At 51.4% G+C, this 11,188-nt stretch overlaps 1 protein-coding gene across 16 annotated transcripts in view; it reads right to left on the minus strand.

Moving 5' to 3' along the window:
- Ccdc63 (coiled-coil domain containing 63) overlaps window positions 1-9,606 on the minus strand; it is a 30,029-nt gene extending 20,423 nt beyond the window's left edge. For 3 of the 16 annotated variants that reach the window (XM_011248229.3, XM_011248222.3, XM_006530389.4), the window contains exons 1-3: window positions 3,447-3,554; window positions 1,815-1,931; window positions 1,249-1,481 (exon numbers count right to left, since the gene is read on the minus strand). In XM_011248229.3, coding sequence (XP_011246531.1) covers window positions 1,249-1,481; window positions 1,815-1,823 — 242 coding nt within the window. In that variant the 5' untranslated portion in view covers window positions 1,824-1,931; window positions 3,447-3,554. Of the gene's footprint in view, window positions 1-604; window positions 725-1,248; window positions 1,482-1,814; window positions 1,932-2,168; window positions 2,350-2,563; window positions 2,583-3,446; window positions 3,555-3,842; window positions 3,863-6,244; window positions 6,420-9,389 lie in introns of those variants that run through there. The other 13 variants (NM_001384201.1, NM_001384200.1, NM_001384199.1 and 10 more) reach the window with 11 other exon arrangements.
- Window positions 9,607-11,188: the final 1,582 nt, after the last annotated feature.

Consider the following 11,188-nt stretch of genomic DNA (forward strand, 5'->3'; position numbering starts at 1 on the left):
CATGGTGGCTCACAACCACCTGTAATAAGATCTGAAGACAGCTACAGTGTACTTACATATAATAAATAAATAAAATCTTAAAAAATAAATAAATAAAAAGACGGCTGAGCATGGTTGGTTGCACACGCCTTTAATCCCAGCACTTGGGAGGCAGAGGCAGGCAGATTTCTGAGTTCGAGGACAGCCTGGTCTACAGAGTGAGTTCCAGGACAGCCAGGACTACGCAGAGAAACCCTCGGAAAAAAAATAATAAAATAAAATAAAATAAAAAATAAAAAAGAAGGACAGCTGCTGAGGAGCTACTGAAAATTGACCTCTGACCTCTACATATGTACACATGCATGAACAAAACCTGGAGGAGGACTCTGAAGTCTGTATCAACGTGGAAGTGTACAGTAACCTTGAACCCTTGGCCAAGGCCTTTCTCTGGGGCAAGAGCAGCAAGTGCTCTTTACTGCTGAGCCACCTCTCCAGGGTCCACTTTCGTTTGTCAGCATATATTTATTTATGCATGAATGTATGAACATATGTATGGGTGTTAGCATACCACCCTGTGCATCTGGAAATCGGGAAACAACGTGGAAGTCAGTTCTTTCCTTCTAACCTTGTGGGTCTCTTGGACCGAACTCAGGCCATCAGACTAGCTGAATCTTCTTACCAACCCAAAACATTTTGTCTTGTTCTACATAATGAGCGCTTTTCCAACAGAGGGCGCTAAAGTGCTCTGGAAAAACAAATGCCTTTTAAAATTTGACAGTGTTGTACACTAGAGTAGGAACCAGCCTAGCCCAGGAGTAAAGGAATCCATGGGAAAGGAAAGATCCCTTCGCACCCGCCCTTCTTTGAACTCCAAACATCCCGACAGCGAGGTCCTCTTCGATGGAGGCTGGCTTCTGCTCATGCAGAAAGAGGCTTACAGACAGGTTCCCCCAATTGCAAAAGGCTGCTGCAGCAGCACCAGAACATTCCCTGCCCCTCTGGGATCCTTCGGCCCCGCCCCGTCACTGCTACAGCTTATTGGACTAGACAAGGGGCATCTGAGAGAAAAACGGGGCTTGGTTGAGGGCCACCCGCCCCCACCCCCGCCCCCACTCCGGGGTCTCCTAGACTCCTGGATCCTGCTCACTGGATATCTTCCCGTGAAGCTCTAGAGCATAGGATCAAAGGCCTCTGGTCCCCAGGTGGGTTCAGTGTACTCCCCCAGCCCGAGCAGTACCCTAGAGACCCACACCAGGACACCCCTCTTACTATTGGCCGGCGATCATACGCTGGTGGCGGAAGTTGAAGGACTTGCGGCTGTCTACCATCTTGCGGAACTGCTGCCTCAGTTTCCGTAGCTCTGCCTGGGCGAGCTGCTCCCTGGCCTTCTCGGAAAGTTCCGAAAGGCCTGAAGAGCCCTTCCTCCTGACTTTCTTCATCTGGGCAAGACAGAGAAAGAGGATGCCCACACGACCTACAGTGGTAGTCCATCTGTATTTTTTCTTCAGGGCAAGATAGAGAAAGAGGAGGCCCAGGTGACCAGAGAAGTCTCCAGGTGGGGTTCCCAGGACAAAGGGAAGCCCACCCTGGGGTGATGGCATGTGCCTGTCTGTCGTAGGGTAGACCCACCCTGGGCTGCCAGGTGACAAGTCAAACTCGATGGAGTAGTGTCTTACTGGGTTGAGAAGTCATGAGGTTCCTAAGTTTAAGTCCTACACCACTGGGAGACTTTGAGAAAGTCACTATCTCTGGCCTCCCATCTATAAAGTTAGGATGGTGGGGTAGGGATGATGGGTAGGTGAAGGGACATTGAGTGACAAGCTGTTGTCACCTACCACTGGCATTGAGATGGATCTGAGCTTCCCTTCTGCTTAGACACTGGGTCCTGGAGGTCAAAGCCAGCAAGCCCACCTCTTTCTCCGTCTCTCTTTGTCTCCTCTGTCTGCAATGTCCTGCCCAGAATGAGAGAGGAAAAAGGAAGTGGGCCACCCTGCTGGCAGTGAGGACCCATGCGCCTCTCCTCCCTCCCATAGTCCCCTTCCACCCACAGCTTGGCATACAAGGGGACACAGCAGATGGCGCCGGGTGTAACAAGAGCCCCTCCCCCCAAGATCCGATCGCACCGGAACTTCTTCCGCTCCCCAGTTTATTATTAGGACCTGGGCAGATGGCTCCAGCCTGTCACTTACCCTTCTCCTCACATCTCTAAAGGAAAGGGGCACAGAGGCCTCTGATGATCAACCTGATGGAGCTGTTTTGGTTTTTTTGACTTTGGGACAGAGTCTCCTGTAGTCGAGGCTGGCCTCAAACTCAGTATGCTGCCAAGGCTGGCCTTGATCTCCTGATCCTCCTGCCTCCACCTCCAAAGTGCTGGGATTAGAGGCATGTGCTACCATATCCGGTACTTCATGCAGGCTAGGCCAGCACTACCCACTGATACATACCTATCCCACACCCACACACACAACAGAGTTGAAACCCTGCCTACGCTGTGATTACCCCACCCATACCCCACTTCTAGGATCAGGAACCAGCAACCAGCAACCCAGAGGAACATTTTATCATATCAGAACTTGAATGCTACCTGCCCAGAGGCACTTAGGAGTGGGGACATTAGCAGACAAGCCCCAAAGGGTTGTTAGGCCCACTGTGTCCCAGAAACTGCGAGGTCCTATGTGGAATTCCAGGTTCTCCATTCACATTCTTGCCCAGCCTCTAACGGACCTCAGGTACATCTGTGCTGCTCTCTGGAGCCTCAGTTCCCCATCTAGACAGTGGGGAGGGCCACGCCCTCCCCTAATCTGCATAATCCCCTCCCACTTCCGTGGACCAGTAATTCCTGTTGTACACTGGAGAGAATTTAGTAACTGAATTTTAACCTGGGGAATCTAGGTCAGCCAGTTCCATGGGGCTCTATGAATCATACTAGCATGGGGAGAGAAACCATAAACACCAAAACCTCAAGGCTTAGCCAGACCAGAAGATGTCACTGGATCGCGTCCTATCACACCAGACAGGAAGAACTTTTCATGAGACAATTTGAAATGAAATTTCTGGGGACTTATAAATCATGAGAGTTGTGGCAGTGTGAATGTCTAAGTCGATTTGGCATACAAACAAGCGCCTACTGTGTGCTTAGTGTTGTGGGGAACTGAGCTGTGGTTCAGCCACCCTCACGACGTGATCAATTTGTTTTAAAAAGAAAACAAAAGGTGGGCGTGGTGGTGCTGGCCTGAGTGACGCGGGAGGTGGAAACAGGAAGATCATGAGGTCAAGATCTTTGGCTGTAGCTTTACTTCAAGGTCAGTCTGTGCTGTAAGTGAATGGATACGTAATAAATAAATACACAGTCGCTTGAGAGCACATATAGCTCTTTGAGTTTGGGGAGCGTTTATGGTGGCAGTGGCTGGTTCCTGCCTCACCTCTGCTCATCCCCGGCAGGGGGCGCTGTGTGTACCCTAACTTACCACCCACGGCTCCCGCGGCTCCCGGTAGTGGCGGCTCGTGTGTCTAAGTGGCAGCCAGCTCCGCACCCCGCGTTCTCCGCCCTGGAACCCGCGCCTTTGTGACAGCGGCGACTCGCGTTCTCTAAGGACAGCCGAGACAACCGGACCCACGGAGAACCCGCATTTTACCAGAGGGGACAGGGCAACGCATTCCTGGGCTACCCTCAGCTGCCCTGTGTCAAACACCTTGGCCACCTTGGCCACCAAGCCAGCTTCCATTCCCTCCCTCCCTGGGTTACTACTCTCTTTCCTCTCGCTTCACCATTAAATACCTCCTTTCTGTTACACAGTGACCTAAAACGACTTGTTTTCAGAGTTTGGAGATTAAACCTGGGGCAGGTTAGGCAATGACTTTACCCCGGTCCGCCCTTCACCATCTGGAAGTTGCCCTCGGGTCCTGCTGTTTCGGCTGCTCTCCACTGTCTGCCACTGGGTGGGCAGTGGTTAGAAACATGCCTCTCTGGCGAAGGTTTCCCATCGCGGTTCTTCCTGGGTGCAGAACTCGGCCCTCTTGCCAAGAAGAACGAGCCCCACCCCACCCCCACCCCCCCACCCCCGCCACGGCCCCTCGCGTGCGCCCCCAGTGTAGCCTAGAGCAAACAAAGCTGCCAGCGGTAAACAAATGGAACCAGCACACACAGCAAGACAGTCTCCACGGCGGTCAGATACCCAAATCAGCCCATCCTTCCCAGTCAATGCTTGGACTAGGAACGTTAAGAGACTAACTGGTGCCAGGCAGTGGATCTATCGATGCCTTTAATCCCAGCACTCGGAAAGCGGAGACAGGCAGATCTCTGAGTTCAAGGCCAGCCTGGTCTACAGAGTTGAGTTCCAGGACACCCAGAGCTACACAGAGAAACCATGTCTGGGGGCAACAGCGGGGGTGGGGTGCATTATTTCCTGGAGTCTGCCACAGGGGTGGGCTTATAATTACTGGTCGTGGTCTCAAAGGCACCAGAGGAGCTTCCCACAGCCCAAGGTTAGAGAAGAGGAAGGTGCTTTGCTGTCGCTGAAAAGGAAATAGGAGATATGCTGCCTCTGTTGGTTGCTGGCAGCCCTGTTGCAAGCCTAAGGGAGACCAGTGGCTGATGGTCTACAATGTTGGCTAGCTCCTCAGATAGTGACTGCGGGTATAGGGTAAGTATAGGGCACCCCTCCCCGGTCATCGGCCCCTGGGAAAACCTGGAGCTGCAACTTCAGGACTTTTATTAGAAGCCAAAAGAGTGGACTCTGAGTCACAGTTCTGACCCACGGTAGAGTCGTCTCAGAACTTCCCGAGTCTGTTAATTACGAGTCATTCAAACCCAAGCAACTGTCTACATCCTACAAGACCCTTATCTAGCAGTGTGCTTAGTGATAAAGAACATGGGTTAGGCCGGGCAGTGGTGGCGCATGCCTTTAGTCCCAACACTTGGGAGGCAGAGGCAGGTGGATTTCTGAGTTCGAGGCCAGCCTGATCTACAGAGTGAGTTCCAGGACAGCCAGGGCTATACAGAGAAACCATGTCTCGAAAAAACCAAAACCAACCAAACAAACAAAAAACATGGGTTAGGATTATCCCTTCCCAGAACAGTGGATGCAGAATGGCCAGTCAGTCCCCTGAACATGACACCAACCTGGCGGGCTCTGGGGGCCTTAGGAATTGTACAGAGCCTGTCTGAAGGGTAGGTGGGTGCCTTGATCACTTGCCCCCCACCCTGAAAACTACCACCCCTGGAGAATGTTCTCCACTCGCTCTGTGATATACGTGCCTCTCTTCCACACCCCAGTTTGAATTCTTTAAACTGAGTTCACAGGCACTGGGGTCAAGCCAAGGGGAGCTCAGCCTTGGATCCCAGCACTTTAATGTTCAGCGAGGGAACTGAGGTACAGAGGCCATGTCCACACAGGGCCCTCTGCCTGTCATTCTGTGGCGTGCGGTGGTCTCCATCTGCTCTCATTCTGACTGGACAGGAAAAGAAGGCTTGGCTCAGTTTTGTCCAATTAGATCTTCAAGCCAGAAACTTTACTCTGGGCATGAACCCCTCCCACCGCAGGACAGCTCCGGACTGATTGACTAGCTGTTACTGAGTCTAAGTGTTGGGTACTGGAGCTAACTAAAAGACTGTGAAGTCACCTGCTGCTGGTGTGGCCCTTTGTCACTAACCCACAGTATTGCGTTGACTGTTTTTGGGTTGTTTTTGTTGTTGTTGTTGTTGTTTGTTTCTTTTCTTTTCTTTTCTTTTCTTTTCTTTTCTTTTCTTTTCTTTTGAGATGGGGTCTTACTATGTAGCCCTGGCTGTCCTTGAACTTGCTATGGAATACCAGGCTAGCTTTGAACTCACAAGAGATCCACCTGCCTCTGCCTCCAGACTGTTGGGCTTAAAGGCATGCCTCACCAGGCCAGCTAAAGGAGGGGTTTTTTAAAAAAATATTTTTAAAGATTCATTTATTTATTATATGTAAGTACACTGTAGCTGTCTTCAGACACTCCAGAAGAGGGAGTCAGATCTCGTTACAGATGATTGTGAGCCACCATGTGGTTGCTGGGATTTGAACTCTGAACCTTCGGAAGAGCAGTCGGGTGCTCTTACCCACTGAGCCATCTCACCAGCCCTAAAGGAGGGTTTTAAGTGAGCTGCACTATATCTATTAAAGGAAGCAGGCTAGAGTACATTTACTTGATCCTTTTGGTTTGTGTGTTTTGAGGCAGGGTCTTACTACATACATCTCACTACAGCCTGGGCTGTCTCGGAGCTCACTATGTAGACCAGGCTGACCTCAAACGCATAGAGATCCATTTGGCCCTGAGTGCTCAGACTGAACAGGTGCACCCGCGTGCTGTGCTCAAGTCTTCACGGTATTGTCCCCTCGCCTGAGGTCAGACTCCTGCTTGTCTCAGTGTGTTGATCCCTCAGGACACCGTCCATCTGGCTGAGCTCAGGGCCTGGAAGTCTGAAGATGCAAAAATTGAGACTGAAGAGGCAGATAAAGTTCATCTCCCACAATGCATTGCTCCAGACTGTCACCACACCCCCACCCCTCACCTCCAGCCCTGACAAAGGGACATGAAGGTCTCCCTCTTACCCTAAACCTGCAGCCGCTTTGGATACCAGGAACATCAGAACTCACAGACAAGCCAGCCCCTTGACCAAATCTTCCTCTAATCTAACCGAAAGCTTCCGTCAGGAGATAAACCTAGCGTCATCAAATCCCCTTTTTTAATCTCTTCTTCCCAGGGTAGCCACACTGACTGACACAAAGACATTGTCTATGTCTTTGCCCAAGCCTCTTTCTAATTTGCATGTTGAGACAGGCAGCCATGTTGAGCCCCTAATTCACCCCAGCTTTATCCAAAAACTCTGCTAACAACCACTCCACCATATGCCCTCCCCACCTTCTCTACGACAAAGAGGTGACCTTCTTGTGTCCTGAACTGCAGGGACTCTGTCCAGAGGGTAGTGATGGGGACCAGCCTGGGAGGGAAGCCAGCATTCAATTCAATTTGGCACCACACTGTGGTCCATGACCCTGCAAGATACTGGGGACATGGGGACACCTGGCCTCCATCTGGAGGTCGTAGGAGGGACAAGATGCTCTGAGGAAAGGGTGGCCCTGCCCTCCTCAGCAAGGGCACTGAGCCATTCTCTCTCCTCTCTTCTCCCCTCTCCCCTCTCTTCCTTCTCCTTTCTCCTGGGATGGCATGGGAAGAACTTAAAACTACAGCTTTAAAAACTACAGCTCCCAGGCTCCTTTGCAGAAGCAGGCCTCCAAAGAAGAGTAAGCAGGAGATAGGTCTTGTCAGTTTAGAGAGTTCAGCTGAAACCCCAAGACCTCAACAGCAGGGACAAGTGTCTCCCACCACCCCACCCTACCCTCGATCCCCAACTCCCCCTGCCCCTCTTTGCTGCTAATGGAGAACTGGGCCCTGAACCAACTCTAGAAGAGCTTGACTTCTTCCAGCTCTAGTTAGCCAGGGTCTGATGGGGCAGCACACCAGGGGCAGTCTGTCTTCCCTGGTGGGTCAGGGTGAGCCACTCCACACAAATCAGGCAATGGCTCAGCCCACGGCCCGTATGCCTTCTCCTTCCTCTTCCTAAATCCCCTGAGAGCAGGTTCTGAGGAAGTTCCTGATTTGTGATTCCACCCATCAGTCCCAGTTAAGTTGATTTTTTTCTTTTCCTCCCCCCCCCCAGCAAAAAACTGAACCCAGGGGCTTAGGGCATGCACCCTACCACTGAGCTAAAGCTCTAATCCCATACCTTGCTTTTTAAGACATTTTTTTCTTCCTCTGAGACCTGGGGCTGGCTGGCCATCAGGCTCCTTCGAGCCTCTTGCTACCCACCCACTCCGGAGCACCAGGGCACACCTGGCTTCTTACACACGTGCTGCCATCAAACCCAGGCCCCTCAGCCCTAGCTAGCCCTTGTATTATTTTCCAAAGCCAATGCCAGGCTGGTGAGATTCACCCAGTAAAGGCACCTGCTGCCAAGCCTGAGTTCAATTGCTGGGCGAGGCAGAGAGAGTGAATGGATTCCAGAATGCTGTCCTCTGACCTCCACACGTGTGCTGTGACATACGCTTGCTGCTGCCCCGATCAATAAATAAATGTGACATAAACATTTTTTCAGGTCAATGTCAGCTTCTCTTCATAGAGGAGAAAGATTTTTTTCTCTCCAGCCCTCTAAGAATGTAGAGAACTCTGAGAATGCCATCAGCCGTGTCCCCTCCCTTCTATGGCCGCCTGTGACACACTCTGGTGGCCCGGCCTACTTCCACAGAGTCTTCCCATCCTCATCACTGCCTGAATGTCTGGGTCCTTGAGTCACACAGACCTGGGCTACCATCCACTGTGAGACTTTGGACATAGCTCTTGACATCTCTTGGCCTTGGTCTCCTCCTCTGGGAAAGCTAACTCTCTCTTGGTATCACGTTCAAAACCTCCGGCTTATCTTTCTCACCAGCTCCTGCTGAGAATGTTCAGTCCTGGGAGTAGATTACTGTGACCATTTAGCCGCACCCAGCCTAAGATAGCAAAGCTGGGCAAGCGTCCAGGCAAGGGAGGCTTGGAGAGAAGCCTGGGGGATGTGTCCTGGCGGGAGGAGCACCCTGAGAAGGCTAGAATCTCCTGCTATCACTTTTTTGATTGTAGACCACCTCCGAAGAAGGTGACTGGAACCAGCTGTGCTCAGCAAACCATCAGAAAAGACTGAAGGAACACCTAGAAGCTGCCCATGGCTTATCATGGTGGCAAGGCTCAGACTAAACGCTGCAAGATTAAAGACAAGGGTCAGAGTCCGGGAGACAATGGGCCGAGAGCTGAGTTCACAAGGCTTTGTCATGAGACACAAATTGCTGACAGAAAATGCCACCTGACCTTGGCATCTATGATGTTTATTGAGAGTTGGTCACATGGGCATAGACTACCAATCTTAGTCACTGGGTCTCACCTACAATAGAGACCCAGCTCAAATACAAGGCCGGAGGCCCTCACAATGTTTGTCTGGGGACTGGGAGGTTATCTTCCAGGAGACTCGGCAGGGACATGCCTTCCTTTGGAATGTTCAGGGTTTGGACAAGGCAGACCTACTAAGTTAAGCTTTCGCTGCAAACCCACAGTCCTACCAAGAGAGAAAAGGGACTCTCTCCCCTGGAGTCAGAACTGTGTAGATACCTTTTTGTGGTGTGGGGAATACTGGGGCAGTTTCTGGCTAGGGCTTAGAGAGGAGAGGCCAGTTGCCATGAAAAATGGCCATAAGGCCACCTGTGAGGAAACTCCTGGTAGACAACCAGAGAAGCCACATGAGGCCTTAGACATGTGTGCAAAACTAAGCCTCCTTCAACCTCCCAGCCCCAGCACAGCACAGCTGTTTAGCAAATAGCCCCAGCCAATGCCCATGGGACAGAATAAATAGCTAAACTCACAGCATCAGAAAGACTAAAAATCCAATAACGTGTGGTTGTTTGCAGCCACTGTGACATGATTGAGTCCATGGACATCATCAGTAACTGGTCCGCCTTTCTTTCTAGTATGGATTCTGGCTGTGATGTCTGGAGCTATGGCAGCCTTCTTGGAACCATGCAGAGAAACCTGGACCACACGTCAAGCAGAGGAAGCAAAATCGAGCAAAGGACTCGGGGCTTGGTGACAAGTGGAACCTGGAAGCTTCTACTTCCAGACTTCCGGTTCCTGAAGACTCTGTTGACCATTCCATCCTTTGTGTCCCTGCCCTCCTGGGGTTCTACAGCTTGGTACCCACTTCCCATGCCTGAGCCTCAGTTTCTCTCCTGAAAATATGGTGACCATGACCCACCTCAGGAAGTAGCCAAGAAGTTGGGAAAAGTCGAATTAAGGGCCAAGTCGAGTTGGCCGTGAGGAAAAAGGTGTATTTGTGGCTCTTTCCAAGGACTCATCAGTACTGGGCATGTGTGTGCCACCCATAGCTCAAAGGAGACTCTTGGGTTACATGATCGTGGGTGGAACAACCAAATAATTCTAGAAAGATCTGAGGCCTCCCGGCTGCTTGTACCACCACCCAGTGACCCCTTTGTGGGCAGTGCCAGAGCCTGGTGAAACATCTGATTCTGCTTGCAGTCCTAGGGATGTCAGCCATTATCTTGGTAGGGAAACGGGAGTCAGCCAACCATGCTGACCATTGACTTTACAGGGCTGAGAAAGCTGAAAACACAAAGTGCATAAAACATCAGAGCCAAGGTGGAGTTGGCCAACTCAGGCTCAGCATAGGGCAATGACATCACACAGACCACCAGGCAAAGCCATGGTCCCCAACCCAGACTGGACCAGGCTCTGTTCAAAGACCATCAGCTGGCATGGATCAGAAGGTGGCCCAGTTCAACACACACACACGCATACACATACCCTGCTTCCCTGCTCCTTCCCCGAGGTGCTTTGCAATCGGGGTTTCCCGACCCATAGTGTAGGGGCTTGGCCTCAGTGATGGATTTGCACATGCCACAGAAGCTGTGTACGTGAAGAGGGGCTCTCAAGCTCAGCTTCCTGGCTCCCAAGCCGCCCTGAGAAGATGCCTTCTCTGACAGATTTAGATTAATCTCCTTATCCAAGAGCTCGGGTCACCTGCCTCAGCCTGGCTGGATCCGATTAGCCACTGTGACCCCGAAATTCACTCATGCACACCCGCTAATAATCAGTCCCAGCGGGGTTGGTAGCGGCGGCGTTGGCTGGGGAATGGTGGGGCGGCACTGGGGAACATCTTTGATTTCATGCAGAGGTCACTGAGACTCAGTTGTCATCCCACATTGCCTTGACGCGCCCTGCTCCAAATCTGGGTCACCTTAAACTGATTTTAATGTCCCAGAATAATAAAAGCTGAGACCAAGTCAGAGGTCACTTAATGAGAGTGGTTGGCAGGGTCCCAGAAGGCTTTGCATCCTCCAGAGAGTGGGCAGCCCTTTGAGGGCCAGTGTCCTCCTTTTGCTGTCTCTTTGTGGTTTTATCTTTGGGTGCTGGGAATGAACCCCAGGGCCTCCCACTGGGCTAGGCAGTTACTATACACATCCAGCATTTCTCTTTAACTCAAGGTTAGTCTTTTACATGTCATCTCTGCATGTGTAGTATGTCTCCTGTGTGTGTGTGTGTGCGCGTGCGCGCGCGAGCGCGCGTGTGTGTAATTCAAGACTTCATCTAGGCTGGCTGGTCAGAGAGCTCTCGGGATTCACCCATCTCTGACCCTTAGTACTGAGAA

The sequence above is a fragment of the Mus musculus genome, chromosome 5 (genome assembly GCF_000001635.26).
Source record: "Mus musculus strain C57BL/6J chromosome 5, GRCm38.p6 C57BL/6J".
Taxonomy (NCBI): Eukaryota; Metazoa; Chordata; class Mammalia; order Rodentia; family Muridae; genus Mus; species Mus musculus.